This window comes from Pelodiscus sinensis, chromosome 21 (genome assembly GCF_052426305.1).
Source record: "Pelodiscus sinensis isolate ZL-2025 chromosome 21, ASM5242630v1, whole genome shotgun sequence".
NCBI classification, from domain to species: domain Eukaryota; kingdom Metazoa; phylum Chordata; order Testudines; family Trionychidae; genus Pelodiscus; species Pelodiscus sinensis.
In genome coordinates this window covers 2,828,834-2,851,996 of record NC_143072.1, presented here as the reverse complement: position 1 = coordinate 2,851,996, position 23,163 = coordinate 2,828,834, and the positions used below count along the sequence as shown (strand labels likewise).

Below are 23,163 nucleotides of genomic sequence, written 5' to 3'. Positions count from 1 at the left end.
CTCTGCTTTTCTGGCGTGCACTGAGAAATGCTTAATACTTAAACTTTATATTAAGGATCAGGGAGCTCTGTTGCAGAAATGGCCATATATGTGCTAGGGGTGTTGTACTGAAATAATGAAATAGTTATATAATGATCGAAAGAAGCAAAGTATCCACATTGCTGAGTCTCCAGAATGGGGTGGTTAGGGAAAGATGAGAAATCCTATAGTAAAGTTGCCCAAAAGTTTAAAAAATAAAAATATATAAGTAATGAGTTGTACTCTCTGCAGATATGATTACCTGGAGTTCACTGATGCCAGAGGTGCAAAAACTCGTTATGACACGAAGGTTGGCACTGAGAAGTGGCCCAAGGTGAGTGACTATAGAATATTGTGCAAAATATACATGTGTTTAATATTGAACTCTGTGGTATTTTAGATATGTTTTGCAAAGATCTTGTAAACTGACAACATCTTGTCTTTCGTGTATGTGTGCATACACCCATCTCTAAATACCTAGATGGGTGAAGGGGGAGGAAATCTGTAATTTACAGTGATGGAAACAAATATGTTGAATGGTCCAGAAGGTCCTTTCCAGTACTAGTATCTGATTAACTCATCACTGGCTAGCATATAGAAAATCATGTTTCGCTTCAGTTAAACATACAGTTGATATTATTCTTTGATCCCCTTGTACCTCATTAATTTTAAATAAATCCTGAAGTGGTAAGTTAAGTTCATTTATTACATACTTGTGGCCACTCAAGTTATGCTTTGTAGCTACTCCAGCGTAACCTTTAATTCTTGTTGTATTTTTTAACATCAAAAGCTGTATTGTGAGCTGAAACTTTCAATTATTTTTTTAATATAAAGTTGAAATTTTAAATGCCGCGGGTTTTTCAGTCATGTAATGGGGGTGGTAGCACACATTACAGAGAAAATATGAGAATATTGAAAAACTCAATTGCTGAAGGAAACTCATGACCCCAAAATGTCTTCCTGTCATGTACATTTGGCAAAATGACTGTTTTGTTGCTCTGTAGAAAGTGACCTTTAAGGCTGGCCCACGGCTGCAGTTTCTCTTTCACTCTGACAGCAGTAATAATGAGTGGGGCTACAAGTTCTCCGTCACTGCTTATGGCCTACCAGATGTTGCAGTTTCTTGGGGCTTGGATTTACAGCTTCTTGTATCCAGGTTGATGGGGCGCTTGGCTTCTCGGAGTATGGCTCTGAGATCCCAACTGGGTAAGTTAAATTAGTTTCTCTAGCAATCATGTTTCTATGATGGGAATGAAATGCAAAAATCTATTCTTTTTTTAATATTCTTAAGAGGAATACAGGTTGTTCTAGCCCACTCATACTTGAAAACAAAGTCCACTGACTTGAAAGTTACAGATCAAGCTGGTGGTAACCAAAACTTTTAACCATCCAGTGACTTTTTAGTGGAGTATGTGCAGCAAGTTTGATTGCTGCCCTATGCTAATTATTTAGCCTTCTCTTTGTGAACCATGCAAAAACCAGCAGTGGAATGGACTTGGAGTCATAACTACTATGATCCAGAGGCAGTCATGTTAAATGTTGAAGCATGCTGTGTGTGAAGAAGCTTTCATTGCCATTGCATATACTGTACCTTTTCTGTGGATTTCATGAGGATTTCGTTCTCCATAGTTTGGCAGCATTAAATTTGCAGTAAAACAATGGAAAGTAAGAGAATTCATAGCACATAAATTATGCTGACTTTAAAGTAAATTTGGAATTTCGTAAATCTGAAATGAGCTTGGGGAACACTTATTTCAGTTTCTGTATTGGAGCACCATATTTCAGTCTAATCTGTAATTGATTTACTAAATCTTTGAACCTTAATGCAGAATTCATTCTGATATATTCTGCCTCTGTGTTGAAGGGTCAGTATGAAACGTCATCTGCTCTTAGCCGTGTATAACCTATCCATGTGATTTGGCCAATTTTCTGTTCTGCCTACCTAAACTTCCCCAGAAGTTTTTAGACAAGTTTCTATGTTTGATTGTTTACATGTATTCTAGGATCACTCATGATATACAGTATTAAGCACTGTCTACACACACAGTGAGAAGCAGTTCCTGCCATAGAAAGCTTGACATTCAAGGCTTTTTAGGCTTTTTTGAGAAAATCCTAAGTTAGGAAGCAGTCTATATTTAGACACATGCTTTATTTTTCAGAGGTACTGGGACATCCTCTATTTCTCATAGAGGTCATTGGGAGCTTTTTTGAGTTGTCAATACTCCAGAAAGCTAGGCAGATGCTTAGCTGTGGATTTAGGAACTAAAGTTTGGTGCTTCTATTTTTAAAAAAATGTTACCTCAGTGTATACTTTTAAATGTATTTTGTTGCATGCAATAGGTTATGGCAGGTCTGTGGTGGCTTATAACATGCTAAGAGAACCTTGTTAACTAGTACTCAGGTACTATGATCATGAGTACGTCATAGATGTTTAAATGTAAAGCTTTTTATAATGGTAACATTCTGTTGCATTTTAGTCATTAATCTGCATTAATGTCAGCTGTTTCATAGTTGTAAGACTGTACAGGAGTGGTGTGATGTCATCAGTCTAAATTTGTTTTGTTGAACATGCCATCTTTTTCCACTTTCATGGCAGGTGTTTAAAGTTATGTATTTATGCAATCCTTTAAAATTGAACAAAAACATTTAGTATTACACATAAATTCACGTATGTCTTGCTGTTTTTGCAGAGCTAGGTAGTGAAGCAGAGTTGCCTCCTTCAAAAGTGACATCAGTTCTAAATTCTCCTTTATGGAAACCTGTCTTCAGGCATCAGATGTGTCCTGAGGCATCTTTAGAAACAAATGAACCCACTCAAGTGCACCAAAATAAAAAAGAGGTAATTAGCCACCTTATCTATGCTATGGGTATGAAAATACTATGCATGAGAATAGTTTTATTTTGTCTTAACGAGCTGATACATTTCTAAGTGTACTCTGCCATGCTAAGATGGCCATCTCATGAGCTGGTTTTTTTTTTTTAAATGTTGCCCTTTTTATTAACCTTGTGGTGTTATCTGTAAAATCTTTCTGAGGAATGGGATGTTTAATTATATAAATGAGATGCAAGCTTTTTTCAGCTGATACTAAATTAATGTTTTAATTCTCTTACCAGACGAAGAACTCTCATGCGGATGACTGCCATAACTTTTTGCTTGACTTTGCAAAATCAGATCCTTGCCAGGATTTCTATGGGCAAAATTCCGAGCTTTTCAAAGGACTTATACAGGCATGTAAAAAACAGGCCCCAAAGACAGATGTAGTTGCTGGTTCCACTGTTGATCAAGCTGTGAACGCCACATTTGCTGCTTTGGTGTATCTCACTCCAGATTTATATGGGAAGCTACAAAAATATGGTAACTCTGATATTAGTGAATATATCAATAATGAAGGCTGATAATTTCTAAGAAATCCTATAATTCAGATGTAGAACTTGGAATATGTATTTAATTTCACAAATATTCAAGTTAGATGTGTCATCCTGTATAAAGAAAATATTACAGTGCTGCTATCACCAGTTGGGCACCACAGTGGATTATAACAAGATTATAATGCTTTCTTAGTGGTTTTTATCATCAGAACTCTTTACCAATATTAGCAAATTATCACAAATCCTCTGTTAAGTAGGGTAGGCAAATAAGGGTTATTCTTGCTTTAAAGATGAGTAAACTAAGTCAGAGATGTTGTGATTTGCCAAGTCCACAAGGGATATTGATTTTTGAACTGGGACTGTAACTCTGACGTATTTGTTTCCCACCAGTTGTGCCACCTGTAACTACCTCTCACTAATTCAGCCATTTCTAGCTCTCATTAAAGGTTTCCTGAAGAACAAGAAACAAAATATTTGCATTTTAACTGTACAATTTGGGGAGGAAATGAAAGTTAATCCCCTACATACTGTCAGGTGATGGAAAGTAAACTTGTAACCCACCATGGGTTTTTTTAGAGTTAATATTCTGCTCCTAACTCATGCAGTTGGCTCTCTGCATTTCAGCTTGTACCTTTCCAGAGAGTAGAGTTGCCAGTTTTTCTTTTTAATGTATGATACATTATTTCAGGTAGCACGTTGTAACACAAGTAAGTTTTCATCTGTTGAATAAAGAAATGCTATTTGGACACTCAGGGCCTGATTCTGAGCATTCTGAGCACCTGCAGCTCCCACTGAAGTTCTGGGAATAGCCTCTATTTTTCCTGCCTCTAAATTTGCAGCACAACAATGTAAAAATTAACCCTACCTGCATATCTTCATGCATTACTGAAATTTGCAAATAGATCTGCTGTTCAGGGTACAGTAGATGATATAAAGGCTGGTATGCATTAAAATCATATCCCTAAGAACATAGGGAACAAAACAACATGAGTCCAAAACAACATGGGTCCAGGATCTACCTCAAACCCAAGTACCCCTACTCCACCACTTTTCCGAGGTCGAGGTCCTGCTCCAGCCCCACCTCTTTGCTGAGGCCCCGCCTTCCTTACTCTGTGAAGATGGGGCACAGGGGAGTGGGACAGAGTGATATCAGCACCCTCTGCCTCCCCCACCCTGCACAACAAGCAGGAGGCTCCCTGGGGCAACTCTGAGGCTCTGGGCAGGAGCAGTAGGACAGTGCGGGGAGAAGCACTTGATGGCCTCCCAGCCAAACTAGTCAAGATCACTTGTCAGAGGCTCCAAGATCTACTGGTGACCACTGACTTAAGAGAGTCTCTTGCAGTTATTTTATTTTAAATTGTTCAGTGATGTGAAACTGAAGCAGCAAATAAAAGGACTCGTCTTTCTTTTTGTTTTCATAGTCAACAGTGGAGGCAAGATTTCTCTGAATGATGAGTTTGCACAAGTATATTCCCTGGCTGATGGGATTAGAATATGGATGGTAAGGTTACTCACGATGACTGTTTCTACTGAGGTTTTCTTCTTTTACATATATTTTTGCTCTTGAGCCCCAAGGCCGGGTCTGCGTCCTTTACTTTGATAAGTGGCCTTGTAATAATTGTTCCGTGGGGGAGGTATGTTTTTATTTTCTCTCAATCATTATGGATAAAATTTGTTCAGTTTAAAAAAAGAAGGAAGTTTTTCCTGACTGTTAGCCCTACAAAGTCAATTTTCACCTTCATAATCACAGCTTAGACCTTTTATTTCATACACTGTTACCAGTATTTAAAAATGCTGTGAGCAAAGTTCTTCCTGAGGTTTTTCTGAGGGTACAAAGAGATCTTTTTCCCCCCTGTGATTGGCATTCTTTTGATTATAATACAGGTGGCCCCCGACATGAGACACGATTGGTTCCTGGGGAAGCGTTGCAAGTTGGGGGCATCATAATTTGAACCCTCATTTACGATGGGTGCCATGCGCTGTCATAAATGTGGGCCAAGGGTTTTTGGCCCCTTCCGCACTTACAGCCATTTTTGTAAGTGCCGGGGGGGTCAGAACTCGGGGGGAGGGGGGGGTCGCATGTCGGGGGTTTCCTGTATCTCAGAAATGGAAGGCTTGATGGTATCTCAAGAAGTTATCGAGTTCAGCCTATTGTTCTGAGGCAGCGATTCCACAAGGACAGTCCTACATTTCTAAGATACTGATAGGCAGGGCTTGACGAACTGCGGCGAAAGCCGCTTGCCAGCCCCGCACTGCGCATGCGCAGTAGATTCAATAGATTGCCGAGCCCTGCCGATAGGTATTTGTCTAACCTGTTTTTAAAACCTCAAATGACAGGGATTCATCAGTATCCCCTCAAAGCCTATTCCAGATACCTTTATGTACCCACCAGAGAGAAATCTCTCCTTCACATCTATTTTGGCTCTGCTATCCTAATAGACAGAGTGGTAAAATTATTATTCTTTTGTCTTCAAAAGATTTACACAAGGATCAACTCTCTTCACTAAGAAGATGCTATTTGCACAGTTACTTTTACCCGAACTAACGGCTGTTGTGCAAAACTTCTCACTGAAATAATTGGTTTAATCAGCTCCACTTTCTTTTGGCTCCAAGAAGTCAGGTTTTGTGGTGGATTTCACTGGATTGTGCCACAGATGGCCAGTGGGAGGTTGTAGATCATAAAGAACTAGTCCTGTATTGAAGTCTTAGTCTGTCGCCAGAGACATGTAGATTAGGCTACCCAGCATAGGAAAATGAAGCGGTGATTTAAATAATTGCCGCTTCATTTAAATTAAAATGGCTGCCGTGCTGTGCTGATCAGCTGTTTGTCAGCACAGTGCTGTAGTCTAAACGCTCCGTGGTCGACATCAAAGCCCTTTGTTGACTGCCCCGGTAAACCTCATCCCACAAGGAATAACAGGGTGGTTGGCAAAGGGCTTTGATGTTTACCGCGGAGCATCCAGAAAACATCAAAGCCCTTTGTCGACCACCCCGTTATTCCTTGTGGGATGAGGTTTACCGGGGCTGTCAACAAAGGGCTTTGATGTCGACGGCGGAGTGTTCACACTACTATGCTGTGCCGACAAATAGCTGATCAGCACAGCACAGCAGCCATTTTAATTTAAATGAAGCGTTGATTATTTAAATCGCCGCTTCATTTTCCTATGTCAGGTAGCCTAATGTACATGCCTCTGGCGACAGAGGCATGTAGTCTAGACATACCCATAGTCTGCTTCTGAGAGCCTTAAGACACACTAATGAGATTCTGCAATTATGGTGCAGTCTTCATGCTGTCATGCCATCTGGATAGGATGTTAATTAAATTAAAAACATGAAATCCTTCCTATCTACAGTTAGAAATGAAGCAGAAGTTCCTGATGGGTAAAGGAAATGATACAGCAGAGAAACAGAATACAGAAACAAGTGAAGTAAACCCAGAAATCCTTGGTAAGTGTCTTTCCCAATGGTTTAGCTTAACTTTATCTTGCAGCTCTCCTCATTTTTTTTTTATTTTATTATTATTATTTTTTTTTGCTCAAGGAAATTAATTAGCAGTTTGGGCTGTCTTAGGTTTAGAACTTTGTGGATAGGAATAAAAAGTTGATGTGATGTGCACTGTCTCCACAGATTTTTCCTAAAAAGAGAACAACCAGTATGCCGGACTATCTTACTGATGGTTGAACTGTCACTTTAAAAACTTGTTTGTAATGACACTTTACATGTTGTATGCTTTGTACGGTTGGTGTGAAAATTTTGATCAGGGAAATTCAGACTCTCACTGTCAAGGGCCACGTAACCATACCTTCAAGACTTTCCGGGCAGGTGATAAAAAATTAAGAGCCAATTTCTACCTAAATTACATAGGAGAGGTATTACACAATATTTGATTTGGTGATTTTACTAACTTTTTTTTTTTCCCCTCCCCAAATTTTATAATGCAGCAAAACACTGTATTCAGAAGAGCCTACTGTTGTTAAAGTTTTTACCTGAGAGAGCAAAAGCAAAAGATCCTGTTTCTGATAATTGGGATGCTTCAGCATTAGAGGATGTCCAGCAGTACCATGATGATAAACGCCAAAGGACTAGTTCTATTGTAGAAGCAGATTTTAAAGCAGCAAACTCATTGTCTTCAAATGGGGTAAATCATCCCCCTTCTGCAGAAAGGGGTGGAGTGGTAGACGTTGACACAAAGATTAAGCTAATGTCAGACTCATCCCAGACAGAAGTAGCCTCTGAATCTCAAAGTAAGCCCCTTGAAAATACAGTTTCGCAGCAAGAGGATATAGCATCTCCTCCCTCCACTCCAACACGCAAACCTCAGTTCAGCCGTGGAAGATTAAGGCTGCTATCTTTTAGATCAATGGAAGAGTCTAAATCAGTTCCCACTGTGAAGGAGAAATATCCTATATTGAAAAACATATTAAACTTTATTAAGGATCAGTCACTTTCCCATGAAAGGTGAGCAAACTTGAAAAATTTACTAGTCCTTTAAGGCTGAATGACTTCAAAGCTTTCAGATAGAAATATGCTTTCATATTACCATCTTATTTTAGTAACATCCCTCTAATTTCATGTGCTTGAAAAATAGTCGATTATATTGTGATATCGAAGCATCAAACCTGTGGTTCACAAACCGGCGTAGGTGATTTAATGAACATAGAACTTCAGTATGATGAACAATGATTCCTTTCCCTTACTGCCGTGATGCTGCATTTTGCCCTGCTTCATCAAATCTGCTTGAGAGGTGGTGTTGCTTCCTGTCTGTGGCTGAATAGGGAAAGAACTGCCTCTTGAAATCACAACTGCTTAGCTGAATTAGTGGGTCTTGGGTAACAGATCTGGAGAAGTTAGAGAAAGGATCTTTAAAGGGTCAATCTGCAAATTTTAACTGGAGGAAATTCTTCTAGAACCAGCCCAAGGTGTAGAGGTTGTAACAGGAAGTTGGGAACCCTGGGTTCTATTTCTGGCTCTGCCACACATCCTGAAACTTTGGGTAAAAGATTTGTAACTAAACTATTGTTCAAGGCAGTACACAGTACAGTTAATGATTTAGGTGTCAACACGTCAAACTTGTTTAACTTAAGTGTTGATTGCATTATGAAGTACTAAAGAACAAGTGTTTTGAAGTCACCAATTGGAGTTTGTATTTTTTCTAGTATTTTAAAGGTCCTTGCTTTGAGAAAAGCCCAAGCCCAAAATATACTAGAAGTATTGAAGACAGTTCGCCAGTGTTTAGAATCTCTTGGGCAGCCACACTGTTTCCAGCCACCCTTTGTACTTTTTCTCTTGGAACTTCTGGCCTGCCAGAAAGATTTCTCAAAGTAAGTAACTTAGCAAATTGCAGCTGACGCTATTTTGTATAACATGTCTGCATGCCCTGGTTCAATACTGATTGCTGAGGATGAAAAAAATATGAGAAGTGATGGCCTTTTGAATATAGATATTAAAGCAAGTGCAAATATTGTGCTGAGATTTAAGTGCAAACTTTCTATGGTGCATCTTGAGCATTTACATTTTCAAAGTGGTAATTTTGAGATTTAGTTAACAGTATTTCTATTTATGCCAGCAGCTTAGCTACAGCATGGATCTTTTAGAATGTTCCCAGTTATCTAATTGGGTCACAGCGCAAACAGAGAATGAGACTAGAATATTTTTCAAACATTCACACTCTTCAGTTTTCTGTTTATTTCAGTTTAAAATGTGGCCTCTATAGATCAGTTTCATATTTTTTCTTGTATAATAATTTAAACTGGAGTTAGAGTAGTTTTTGTTTTGTCAACAATACTTGCTTGATTTTTTTTCTCCCTTTTGTGATTTCCCTTTGTAGATTAATGTATTAGCTAGTCTGCAGATAAATACTTAATTATAAAACCAACTTTCTCAGGCACTGTCGCATAGCTAGAGTTTTTTACCATCTCTTTAGCGCTAAAGTCTTCTTTATTCATGATGGGTTTTTATTAAATTGCTTCTTGTGTTTGAAAGAAGTGTGCTATGTTACTGTTAAGTGGTAGATTCTACATCTGCTAATTTTTTTAATTTTTAGTTATTTTGGACACTTGGAAGGTTGTGGTGCTGAGCTACACAAAGAAATTAGAGAATCCTATTATCAGCTTGTTCTCTTTTTGGTCAATGCCATGAAGGGATTTAACAGCATCAGTGACAGGTATGGAACATAGCCTACCAATGTAATATAGAATGTTTATTAGGTTACCTTTATCCTCCTTCTCACCTTCCCTCCTATTATTTTCCTCTTCTCTTCTTTTCTTGTTTCAAACAAGAGTGGAAATTCTGTTAGGGACAGGTTGGGCTATTATTATTGGGGCCTTTTGATGCTACTGTAATACAGAAAATCACTTTTTACTTAATTTTGCTAATTAGGAATGACAAGGATAAAACTCAGAAAATGTGTTAATTTATTTTGACAAATATGTAATTTTTTACTCTGATATACTGCAGAGTGTACACTACACTAGTAAATGTACTGTAGTATATTTAGCAAGAATAACAAAACATTAATGTAGACCAGACCTGAGACAATGAATGTTTTGGTTAGAAGTACTGGAGTTTTGAAAGTCTGTGGGTTAGCAAAGTAAGGTTCTACTGTTGATTTAATGTAAGACGCACTAACTTTTTTAAGGCTTCAGTCATAAATATTTTGATCTTTTCCCCAAAATTATTCTGCTTCAACTTCAGATTAAAGCTGTCATGGTCTTCCCAATTTATTTAGATCATTGCTACCTGCCTTATCATGTGTGCAGACATCCCTCCTTCACCTGTTGGATATGAGCTGGGAACCAAGTGATCTTTCCTTCTTTGTTGATATACAGTTACCACTTCTCCTTATGACTATGTCACAAGAAAACATAAGTATTCATGACAGTGTGATTTGGTAAGTCATGAAGACTATCTTTTTAATTCAGAGCTAAGCTTTAAAACAGTTTTTTTGCAAGAATGAACTCTGAACTTTGAAACAAGTAGTGAAGACAGATGAGGAATAGATACATTTGAAAATTGTCCCATTTTCAACATCTAGAACTAGCAGAAATTTGTTTTTAAGATGACTATTGCCAAGCAGCATCTCACTACTGGCAAGTGACCAGCAAGATAGGTGTGGTCCTCTTACTCTTCTGTCATGAGCATCAAATCTACGTGTCTCAGTGTATGTTCATTTTAACCTTGCCATTTTGCCTTTGGCCAGATTCTTCTAAATTGGAAATAGTCATTATTTTCTTAGTCTGTCGTAATTACCCAGCAGCAATTCTGTGAGCTTGGATTTCCTAGATTGTGTTGTTAAAACTTTCTTTGTGTAGGTGAAGGTCTCTAGAATATTGTGGTGGCACTTTAGTTTTTAGATGACACACAGGATCTTATCTTATTAGTGGGTTTTATCTTAATTTAATTTTTTAAAATAAGCTATTCCAGTGTGCATTATTAAGAAGTTTGTTTGAAAGCAAACTTCATTTTGAGCTTTTTTTAGTCAGTGGAGTGAAGAAGATGAAATTGCAGACTACAAGCAAAATTCTGAGTGGATGGATGAATGTCAGGACATAATGTTTGAGACTTGGTATGAAAAGATAGCCCAAGCTGACCCAGAGAAGCAGAGAAAGGTGACCTCATGACTTTTTTTCTTGCTCCTTGCTTGTTTGGGGGGGAGGGAGATCTCTCAAAGGCACAGAGAGGCAGTGAGCTTAAACTGGCTTTCTATGAGTTGGGCACCAAATTCCCCTTTGTGCCCTTGGAAATGCACATGTAGATATCTCCTCATGCTTTCTTGCCGAAGGGAACATTGCTTCTTGTGTTTTTAAAAAGGGCTTTCTTGAAACCAGGAAAGATTCAACTTGTAAATTGTGCCCATTTATTGTTCCAGATGCATATGTTTGTTGCTCGTTACTGTGACCTGTTGAATGTGGACATATCATGCGATGGTTGTGATGAGATTGCACCATGGCATCGCTACCGCTGTTTGCAATGCAATGATATGGATCTATGTAAAACATGCTTTCTAGGTAAGGTTCTTGTCAGAACATACTTCTAGAGCCCAAACGGTGTCTTTCCAGATTGCCCATTTCATAGAAAATTTCTAATGTGCGTGCAAAGGGAAAGATTTTTCTTTTGGAAATTTCCTAAAATCTTAACACATCTAATTTTGCCTGTTTCTAATCTGAGAAACACCTGCCTAAATTTATACTATATGTATGAATCATGTGCTTTTTTTTTTAATGGGCGCGCTAACATAAGTAGAACTAGAGGAGTGACTTTGAATTTGCAAGTGCTTGTAGGATTCATACTTGCCAGTGTCACCTGAACTTGAATTTGGCATGGAGTTAAAAAATAAAAGAAAGGAGAAATTTTATGTTTTATTTGTCTCCTTAAAAAAAAAAATAACCAAATGTGGTTAGTGTGGATTTCTTTTGGCATAAACTAAATCAGTTTTAATGGAGCCAATCATATTACTATATTCTATGGAAGGATCACAGTGAGCTGGAAAAGAGAATGACGTGAATGACCTTGATGATTCAGCTGTCTTCCTCTGTAATTGGGTGGTAACATTTATTTGTAGAAGAATGGCTACTTTTAAATCCATGACTGAATGTCCAGAGAAGTTAAAAAGTTCTACTACTGGTTTATGTGTGTTACTATTCCTGTTGCTAGCACTTGATGGCACATCTCATTAGTGGAAGTGCTGTTGTAGGAGCCCCTGATGTTGTGGCTGATATGGTTAGATCCTGTGATGGTGGAGTTTGTTTAGATCTGTGGACAGAGTTGGCAATGGGGATTGTTGCAGGGATACATTCTTGGGCAAATGTGACTGTGATGTGGGGTGTGATTGCTTGCAAATATTTGTTTCAGGTTGGGGCATTTGTCTGTAGGCAAAGATTGGCTTGTCTCCCAAGGTCTGAATGAGGGATTGTTTTCCAGGATAGGTTGTAAATTGTCAATGATGTGCTGGAGGGATTTAAGCTGGGGGCTATAGGTGTGATGACCAGTGTAGGTCATTGCTACAGCCCCCAGCTTAAACCCCTTCAGTGTCAATAGTCAATGTATCCTGGAAAACGATCACCCAATTACAGAGGGAGATGGCTGAACCAGAGTTCATTTAAAACAGGGGTGAGGAACCTTTTTTGGGTCAGGGGCTGTTAACCCACAGAAAAATCAATCGGGGGTCTCACACAAATGAAAAGGGAAAAAAAAACCCCTCCAAATAAATCTTCACTCACATGGCCCCCATCTGAGAAGGACACTCCTCACATTCACCTACCAGAGCCTAAGGGGACCCAGGTTAGTAGATGTGTGCTCCAGCATACAGGCCTGAGGTTCCCCGCCCCAATTTACCAGTTTGACACTATCAACTTGGGTTTGAATTAAAGATGTGAAGGCGTAGTTGACTACCCAATAAGCAGGAACTTATCTGGTAGCACTATCGACTACTCGATCATGCTCCTCCCCTGCACTTTTAAAGGGACAGAGCGGAGCTGGCATGTAAAGACGCTGGTTCATTCTCTGGTCACCCACTGGGTCTCAGGACAACCCTCATGCTGCCTCTCTGCATTTCAAAAGGGACTCAGGAGCGGCAGCCTGTCTGCTTGTCTGTCTCAGCATAAGCCACCCTTTTAAAAATGCAGAAGGACAGCGTGAGGGTTGTCCTGAAACCCGGTGGGGGACCGGAGAATGAGCCAGCATCTTTGCACGCCTGCTCCGCTCTGTCCCTTTAAGAGTGCAGCGCAGCAGCTGGGAATTGTGCTGCAGCCTGAGCAGGAAGTGAGTGCTTTAAGTGCTCTTCCTTAATGACTAGTTGAGTAGTTGATGGAAATTCCATGGACTACTTGACTAGTAAATTAATCGATACTTAACATCCTTAGTTTGAAGAAAGGTATTAATTAGTTAATCATTCACTACAAAGGCAATTTCCCCCAACTTTGTATTTTGCATTTTCACAACAAATGCTATGAATGGAACACATCCAACCTGATTTAATTAGCTTCATTAACACTCGTCCTACAATAACTGTTTCTCTCTCTCTCTCTCTCTCTCTCTCATTTCCACTCCCTACTCCTCCATGGAAGCTCTTAACTTAATATGTTTGTTAGTGTCTAAGGTACCACAGGACTGCTCATTGTTTTTAAAATTACAGACCAACATGGCTATCCCTCTCATGCTTAATGATTCAATTCATAAAGCACAACTACTGTAGATCCTATAGGAAGGCTAACTTGTATAGTAAAAAATAGTTTCTATAATGTAATATAACTGCTCCCTGCATCTTCAGTGTACCTTTATAATTCCTAGACCCTATTTTTTTGCCCCTCACTGCTTGCAAAACTTTGGTGACCAGAGCTTTAATCAGATGTTGCTTTCTATTGGTTTAATCTAATGGTGCTTAAAGGGACAAAATGAATTATCTAATCAGTATGTGTACTCATCTATTCAATAACAATAACAAGTATATGTTTACTCTATATTATGGAAAAGAATAGGAAGATATAGATATTGTACCCAAAGGTCATTGCAGTTGCAAACTTTTTTTAATTCTATATAGGTGGAGTTAAACCTAAAGGTCATGAGGATGACCATGAAATGGTTAACATGGAATATGCCTGTGATCATTGCAAAGGGGATATTATAGGTCGCCGGATGAACTGCAATGTGTGTGATGACTTTGATCTTTGCTATGGGTGTTATTCTGCAAAAAAGTACTCTGACAGGTATTGGTATTTGATTCTGTCCTCACCAGCTTATGGGCAAGAACAGTAATTAGGGCCACTTACAGACACTCCAATGTCATTCCTTGGGAGCCTGTTTCTGACCCCAAAGTATCTAATTATTGTCTGTAGGAGAAAAGTAGCAAATGTTCAGCAGAAGTGTTTTTTTAATCTCCATATCTTACCCCAAACTTCCAAGTAATTTGGTTACAAATCTTTCACAGCTTGTAGGGCTAAGCATTTACCACCCAGAAGTATTAGAAGATCAGTAAGATCTCCTTATGCATATGGTGGTTTGTTTTTATTACTCCCATGACTCCAAAATTGCTACCGAAGTTGTTCATGTAAATTTGATTTATAGAGCTGGAGTCCTAGGGGCAGATCTTCAACTAGTATAAATCGTCAGCGGCCCTTTGAGCCCAACACAGCTCTTGAGACTTTATGCCTCATGAGGATCTGCAGTTCAGAATTTTGAAACATGCTTTCTGTTCTTCCTTTTTTTCTAAGAAAGAAAACTTGCATTTAAACTAGAGTTTTAACATGTAAATACCTTCTTTCAGTCACCTTCCCACTCATAGCATCACAATATATCCAATGGTGACCATTCGAATCAGTGACCGACAGAGACTCATCCAACCTTATATCCACAACTATTCTTGGCTGCTGTTCGCTGCCTTGACTCTCTACTGTGCAGACTTGGCAAGTGGTGATGAAGTAGAGGAGAAACTGGATTCGCAAATTCTCAGTCATGCCAGAGTTCTGCAACATCAATGTATACAGCTCATTGGAGACTGCCTGATGAAAGCACAGCATGGAAAAGGTGACCCAGATTCTCCATTTATTGAAATAATAATTGTTAGAATGTCCCTAGTGCAAAGCCTCTGTTTAGTCCCTTTGCAGTTTATAAGGAAAGAAAAGCCTAGCTAGCTTAATATTCGAGGGATGCTACTCGGCATTCAGTAGTATAGTGAATGATTTATATCTGCTTTCTAAGTGAGTAACAATATTCTCAGAGATAATGAAGCATGTGATGGAAAACCAGAGAGCTTAAGAAAATTAGATTAATATACTGGGACAACTTCTCCATAAATTTTCAGTTCCAAAAGACACACTGTCCCTGTTACATGCCATAAAACGAACAAAGATGGCTGCACTTCTTGGTTCTGATATGGATCCAGTTATCTTGTTTACAGGGGCCCTGAGAGAGGAAAAAAATGACATGGGGGGAAAAGTGCTTCTTTGACCTGCACTTATTTGCCCGATACTTTTAATCTTATTCATGAGGTGAAATAATGTGCTGCAGAAATAATCCCATTGACTTCACTGAGACCTTCTGGCAGAGTAAGATTGTGCTCAGTGTGATAGGGTAGCAAAATACAGCTCTTTGTAAAGTGTGTTTTGTTTATTTTTTAAACTTGGAGAGAGCTTGTTTTGTCTGACAGATCTAATTTATAAAGTATAAAAGGGTGGAAATGGCTGAGAATTTAAATTGGATGGTAACTGAGTGTAAATACCAGTGATGAATGATCCTGGTGGTATTCTAAGCTCTCAGCCATGTTTGTAGGTGGTTCTGGTCACTTCAGAGTAACAACCCTAGAATTTTTTTATACTGTATAGATTACCATATCTGGGTCTCTTGCTAGCAGCTACCATGTTGCTGAAAACTGTTATCAGCAAAACAAGTATCATTTTATACCAGTTTCCACACTGCCTTTGGTTATTGGTTAATGTACAGCAGTTTGCAAGTTCAAATATTTAAAGTACCTATAAGATGAAAAGTAAATTAAATACTTAGAAATCATTCAGTGTTAATAACCTGGAGTACTGGTACCTAAGATTTTTTTATCTTTTTAAATTTTATCCTGATGTTCCTCTATTATAGAAAATCCTGCCTCCACTGGATAATGCAACAAGAAATGTGCTCCATTTTCTAATGAAAGAATATAATTAACATGGTGCAAAATACTGGACAAATTTAGCTCAGTATTGAGATTTGAGAGTAAAATATTGATGAGAGATTTAGGGATGTTGAATTTAGATTAATTGGGTCATTGATTGTTGATGCAATTTGCATCAACAATTCCATTAGTCGATAAGGGCGCCTCGGACTTTAAAGTGTAGCAACAGACCCAGGGCTGTTGCTATACTTCAAAGTTGAAAGTGCTGCGGGGAGCGCATAGGACTAGAGGGGGACTCAAGCAGTCTTCTGCTGGCCCTGGGCTTCCCACATCATTTCAAAGCCTCAGGGAGCTCAGGGCCAGCTGGGGACTCCTTATCTGGTCCCAGGCTGCAGCAGTGTTTCAAAGTGGGAGTGTCACGTGGAGCCCAGGATCTGGCCCCAGGCTGCACTTGGTGCTGCCACTTTGAAGCATCCCTTCTCCCCCTATCCCCCCCCTCCGCTGCCTCTGTCTGATAGAAGCAGTAAGTGGGGGTGGAAACAACTAGTCGACTAGTGTCGACTATCCAGTAAACATTTACTTATCGGATAGTAAGCTAGTAGTTGGCAACCCTAGAGAGATTTGCAGTTCCTTGTCAGTAGACTGCTATTCAGTTTTTTGGCTGTAAACAGGTACATGTCTTACTATCCAATCCTTACATGGACTTTGTAATCTTTTCTAATCAGGTTTGAAAGCTTTAGCTCTCCTCTGCATGTTGCCAGAAGGTGAAACTCTCTCAGAGAATGAGACCACTTCTGTCAGCCCTCCAATAGGTGGCACTACAGAGGTCTATGCCAAGGATAAAGTAATCAAGGGAACTAATAAAAAGCCAAGGACTAGCTCTTTTGTGCACTGCAATGTAAGTACTGATTCTTTACAAAATTCCAAAATACAAAAAATGGGCATCAACTTAATTATATTATCCTCAACAGATATAGGGTGAGCATGTTATACCTCCATCACTGGGTCACCTCACTTTTTTGAAGGTGACTTTGATTCCTCACAACTGCATGTGAGGACAAACCAACAGTTCCCCTCTGAATGGGCTGTGTGTGCCTAAATTAGTTTTTGTGGATGCAGGGAAATAGTGCCTCTCTGTAGTCTTACAATTTTGTTGCAAAAACAGGAGTCCTGTGGCACCTTAGAAACTAATAGATTTATTAGGGTGCTAGCTTTCTTTGGTAATTTGTTGCAATTTGATTTCATAGGCCAAATAGTTTTCCATGCAAGATAATCTTTATATATGTTGCACCCATATATATAGACACGCATGCGCACATACGTGCGCACATGCACACGCACAGAGAGAGAGAGGGGGAAAAATGTATAATTTTCACTTTGTATATTGAAACTTAAGGCTTGAATGTAGCATGAAATATATCAATTGAAGGGTTTTTATATCTTTTCTTTTTTTTTAACCATTTGAAAATGTCCACTCAGTTTCTTTCCATGGCATTAACTCAGTGAATTAAATTGTTCTTTAATCTCTTGGTACATTTGTTTTGTTGTGTTTTAGGGGAAAGGAGATGATGTGTTTGGTGAAATTCAGTCTTCTATAAATAAACAAGAAAAAGAAGAAAGCCAAAACAATCTTTCTAATGCTCATTTAACAAAGAAAGATATTTTGAGACAGGATTCAGAGATATTGGCTCTTAATTCTGCAGGTGATAGCATATCATTATGTCTTCCAGGTAGGAGCTACAATTTCATCCAACTTATATATACTCCACAGTAGGGGTGTTAAAATACATGTAGTTAAGTGTCTGTTTAATTGCTGAGAATGTCAGTGGTTACATGTAGGATGGCAGTCGGTTCCTTGACTAGAAAGTACAGCTTATATATTTTTAAAACTAAACTGTGGTCAGTGTAATATGAAATAATGGCTTAAAGGCACCCCTATATAATATGATTAATTTAGATGTAGATATGAATATATTTAAACAAGATTTAAGGTCCCGTGCACAGTGTTATCTATGTGTGGCTATACTGACAAGGAATGAACAATTTCATTACAAGCCAATGTTTTCATGATGTCAGTTTTGTTTTTACACTCAAAACTAGAAAGGATTTCTTAAAGTGGAGATATGTAGAGGCAATTCTCAAAGGAGAAAGAAAAAGTGACTTAACAGGAATCCTGTAATTACAACTACCTCTGCAAATGCATTTCTCACTCCTTTTGGATTTCTGTAGAGATCTTTGCATTAGTGAAAAAGAAATGGGGGGCAGCTGTGGAATAAAATGACTTCATATACTGTAAGCTCTGTCCAGTAAGTCCCACTGAGAGAGACTCCTGTATACACTTGTACACAGTTTAGGAATACAACATTTTCAAATCAGAGTAGAATTTATTAGTTAGCTGAAATACAGCATTGGAAGTCTTTGGCTTAGCATAGAGGAATAAAGGGTAAAGCTGAACTCCATGTCAGGTTCTGTCTCTCTCATGTCTTCTGAGTCAGTCCCAGGGGAGAGCAGCCAGCCTCCTCCAGAAACCAACTCTTTTTTTCCCTGCTGGTCACCTCTGTCCTTTGTTCTCCAGGCAGGGCCATGAGGAGTTCATGCACTCTGCTGAGAAGCCAAGGAAAGCCCCTTCCTCTGGGTTGATTGATTCCTGGGTGCTAAATGTTGTGGTGATGGGAGCTTTCCATTATCTTTTCAGGTTTTCCACTGATATGGATTGGCCTTCACAAATCCTTCTAGTGATCCATTCAGTCCACTCAGATAGCTAGGACACAGGCACATCTATCATTCTCCTGTTTCTCTTAGGTCTGCCCTGAAAGCAGTTTAGCAGTGCACAGTATAGTGGGAAGCTGAAGCACATGGAAAATATTTAAAAATACTTCAGAAAAATATGGTTTCATCTCATCCCATGGTTTAAAACCAGAGCTTTTGATTTAGTGTCTTTTTTTCCATCTATTCTTACCCACTCTTTTCAAATGTGCCATAGTTTTAGCAGTCAGTATTCTAAAGAACACTTAACTTGGAAGTTAAATGCTTCTTGCAGTATTTATAAAAGCCAGCATTCCACCCATTCAGATCATATTTGCAGCAGTAGTTCTAATTTTAGTAATCCAAAATAAGGTTGATAATATTGGAGGAGAATATACTAATCAGAACAAGGTTATTTTGAATAGTCTGTCTCTAAGACATCTTATCAGATATAGGGCTTGTCATAAAGATATGTTAATGTAGTATTGTTTGGAACAAAACTATGTTCATGCACAGTCGGAAACTTTTAGTGCCTGCCAGCAGGGCCAGTTAGGCTTTGTCTACACTGCGAGTTTTTTGCGGCAGAAAATATGGTAATGAGGGACTCATTAGCATGAGTCGCAATATCATTAGCATATTTTCTGCCGTTTTTTTTGTGCAAGCGGTTTGTGCAAAAAGATGCAGTGTAGCCTCTTCCGCTACAGGGTTTTTGTGCAAGATCCCTATGCCTGTTGGAGACATAAGGATCTTGTGCAAAACGGAAGCTGCTACACTGCTTTTTTTTTAAACAAAACCGCCTTGCGCAAAAAGAAATGGCAGAAAATATGGTAAAGATATCGTGACTCATGCTAATGAGTCCCTAACTAGCATGTTTTCTGCCGCAAAAACTCGCAGTATAGACACAGCTATAGTGCCCACCAACAAGATGTAAATTCTAGACCACTCTAACATGTCAGGTACTAATGCACTGTGTCGATAAACCCATTGAGTGTGTCTATTTATATTTCAGATTTCAAATATTAAATTTTCACTTACATTCAACAGTTTACTGTTTTTTAACTTTGTTTAAAATACAGGTGCTGAAAATTCAGAGGATTCATCCCAAAAGCAAGCTGAGAAAGTTCTAATGCCTAGCCAGGAGCAAGTCTTTGCTGAATGCTCTCAGAAGAGGATTCTGGGCTTGCTAGCAGCTATGTTACCACCTTTCAAATCTGTAAGAATGAATTACAATCCCTCCTCCATCAGTTTGTGAAATGCACTGATGACAACAATAGGCAAAATTCAAGCTGAAATAACTTTAGCGCCTCTTTTGCTAGTTTGTATCAAAATGCTAATGTTAAATTTTTTTTTGCTTTTTGTTACATTATTAATTAGCCACCAATGATCAGCTAAACCTCAATTTTTGTTTTAAATTGTTGGCTGAACCTTAAATCAGCCCAACTTGGTGTTACAGTTTTTGCTCTGGGTTTATGCACCAGTTTTTACCACAGAGTAAATTCCCTTCCTTGTTTTCCCCATCTGATTTTATGGAAAAAATATTTTAATATAAAACAAATATAATTGAAAGCGGCTACATGCTCTTTCCCTATCCTCTAAACATTTTGCAAGGGCCTGAGAAGCCCTTTCCCCCAGTTCTGATGGATCTCTATATGGTTTATCAATGTGCAGTTCATTTCTTTCTATATTATTTTCTGCATGTGTAGTTGGTAAGTTTAGCTAGAAACAAATTCACTGCCTGGATCCAATATAACTTTTATACGTGCTTAACTCTCAAATCATGAGCATTTTTTTTCTTTTTAACAATGGAAGTATCTTCCCAACCAGAGCTATTTCCATGCCAGAGTTCACTTCTGCATACCAAAAGTTCAGAATTGATTAATTTGTTTTCTTTCCTCCCTCCTGCATGGCTGAAGAACTTTCCCTCAATTTTTTTTCCTTTATGTAGATACAAGGCTTGGAAATGTCAGCCCAAAAGGTGAAGATTTCTGAACATTGAGTAACTGAATGTGAATTTGAGCAAATACATTTTATGTTTTACAACTATGACTAAAGGTTTTGCTGTGTTTACTGTTTTAATGAGATTTTTTTTCTTATTCACAGGGCTGCACAATCTCATTGATTAACCTGGAACAGATCCTCCCACTGATGTTTCAGGTTGTAATCGCCAATGCTGGCCATTTAAATGAAACCTATCATTTAACCCTGGGTCTTCTGGGCCAGTTAATTTTGAGACTTATGCCCGCAGAAGTCGATGCTGCAGTGACTAAAGTCCTTTCAGCCAAACATAGCTTGTTTGCGGGAGGAGATGGGTCTACAGTGCCAGAAGGCTGGAAGACTACTCATCTTTTGTTCAGTTTGGGAGCAGTATGCTTAAACAGGTGCTTTTTAATGTTCATCTCTAAAAATAAGTATTGATTTATATGCACAGCAGGAGGAGGGGAAGAATGATTTGGGTTAATTTTGGAGCCCTGTCCAGAAAAGAGTCTATTAGCCAGGGCTCCTATTGAAGGTCAACATCTCTTAGGGTCGGGTCCTATGTTGCAATCAACTGGGAGCTGGGTAATTTTCAAGGGGCTAATATAGGACACACTTGTGGAAAAGGTAGGATTTTGGGGCTTAGAGAAAAACCAAGGGCCAGTCCTCACTCTTGAACTCTTGGTGTGACCTGTCTCCTTCTCCTCCTAATTCCAATATGTCCCTCAGTCCAGGAAAAAATAAATGGACAAGCTGGAAAGAACGAAATGGGGAGGCAATTCTTATAGTGGAGGATAGAAGGAGTTGTCTTTGTAGAGGAGTCTAAAAAAGTAGAAAAGTCTTTCATTAAGGTAGAAATAGTAAAGCTTTGAAGGTACATTCTTCAGTACTTTGACGTAAACACTTGAGGAACTTGAAGGTAAATAGCATCCTTTATTAAATATTGGATTAATTATTATTCCATTATTTTTACTGGGGAAGAGGGATTGGAAAAGTTAAAAAACCATTAAGAAAAGGATGCAGAATATAAAGATAGAATACATAGATAATCTATAGGTTGGGCCTCACTCCAGCACTCTCAGGACCTGACCGGTCCAGGATGAGGGATTTTGCTGGACATGGGGAAGTCACTTCTGACTCCCCTGCCACTGTTCTCTCCAGCTTTGGCCCAGCCTCCTGACTAGCTCCCACTGCTGGCCCCTTGCCAGGCAGCCTGCAGCCTTCACTGTTCTATCATCAGGCCTGAATCTCTGATTAGCGGAATCCATTTCATTTTAGCAGAGCATTAAAATATACTTCTTGAATATCAGTACAGCCACAAATAGAATACCAGGTATGATTCCAGAACAAGCTGTACATCAAGAAATCTGCCAACTTCCAAGTCTCATGTTACCATAGATTGAAATTTGTATCTAGTCGTTTGCCGCTATGCACCAAGCTCTTGCTTCCCTGCCGGCATGGAGGGCTCCTAAGCGCCAGCCCTCCACTGGGACTCTGGTCTTGGAACTTGTGTGGTCCTACTGGCTGTTATGTACTATACTGGTCTGAGGAAGAGATTAATCAATCAAGGAAATACAGGGTCCTGGGCATTATGTAAAGATACTTTGGCATCCAGTTATATCAAAATGTAGACTTAATTGTCTGATTATTTAATAAGACCACACCCCCAAGCTTGTCTTCTTCATGTGCAAGAAGAAGCAAAGGAAGGAAAAAAAATTCCCAGTCCTAAACTAAGTATTTTTAAGTATTCTCCATTTTTAAAAAAAAATCATTTAATGAATAGAATTAAGGGCATTTATATATCTGAATTCAAAGGCTCAAGTAGTGCTGTGAAAAAATGTGGAAATAACATAATAGTGTTTTTGGTGTTTGAGGGAGAATAGCTGCATAACAGTCTGCGCTCAAGCCGCCTAACACAATCTAACTTTGTTTCCTAGCCGTGTAGGTCTGGACTGGTCATGCTCCATGGCAGATATTCTTCGAGCTTTGAACGCTTCTACACAGTGGCATAGTGTGATCGCAGCTTTCACAGACCATTGTATTAAGCAGCTGCCCTTCCAGTTAAAACATACCAATATTTTCACCTTATTGGTACTTGTTGGATTTCCAGAGGTAATTGAATGCTGATAAATGCATAATGATTTGAGTTATAATTACAAAATTTAATATTCAACATTCAAAGCTACATTTTAATGCCATAAATGTAATGCCACAGAACTCAAAGCCTCATCCTGAGAAGTCCATCTTTTGTGTCTAGCATTGGTTGTAGTCTTTTGTCTAATGGGAAACAATATAATTACATAGCTCTGGTTTTTGCTTGGATACATTTAATTGTGGGCAACTTGAAATTGGAATAGCATAACACTGAACATAGAGATATTAGATATCAGTTAATTGAATAGTCTTGTCATTGCATGAAATCTCTGTTGTTACATGACTATTCAATAGTCCCTGAGGGT

At 38.8% G+C, this 23,163-nt stretch overlaps 1 protein-coding gene across 1 annotated transcript in view; it reads left to right on the top strand.

Annotated features, from left to right (window-relative positions):
• ZZEF1 (zinc finger ZZ-type and EF-hand domain containing 1) overlaps positions 1-23,163 on the top strand; it is a 92,561-nt gene that overhangs the window by 43,703 nt on the left and 25,695 nt on the right. The window contains exons 23-41 of the mRNA XM_075904370.2: positions 271-352; positions 1,023-1,224; positions 2,709-2,857; positions 3,133-3,373; positions 4,809-4,888; positions 6,741-6,834; positions 7,329-7,845; positions 8,544-8,708; positions 9,431-9,550; positions 10,115-10,276; positions 10,865-10,994; positions 11,255-11,393; positions 13,925-14,090; positions 14,648-14,907; positions 16,711-16,883; positions 17,541-17,715; positions 19,807-19,943; positions 20,831-21,108; positions 22,642-22,816. Coding sequence (XP_075760485.2) covers positions 271-352; positions 1,023-1,224; positions 2,709-2,857; positions 3,133-3,373; positions 4,809-4,888; positions 6,741-6,834; positions 7,329-7,845; positions 8,544-8,708; positions 9,431-9,550; positions 10,115-10,276; positions 10,865-10,994; positions 11,255-11,393; positions 13,925-14,090; positions 14,648-14,907; positions 16,711-16,883; positions 17,541-17,715; positions 19,807-19,943; positions 20,831-21,108; positions 22,642-22,816 — 3,445 coding nt within the window. The remainder of the gene's footprint in view (positions 1-270; positions 353-1,022; positions 1,225-2,708; positions 2,858-3,132; positions 3,374-4,808; positions 4,889-6,740; positions 6,835-7,328; positions 7,846-8,543; positions 8,709-9,430; positions 9,551-10,114; positions 10,277-10,864; positions 10,995-11,254; positions 11,394-13,924; positions 14,091-14,647; positions 14,908-16,710; positions 16,884-17,540; positions 17,716-19,806; positions 19,944-20,830; positions 21,109-22,641; positions 22,817-23,163) is intronic.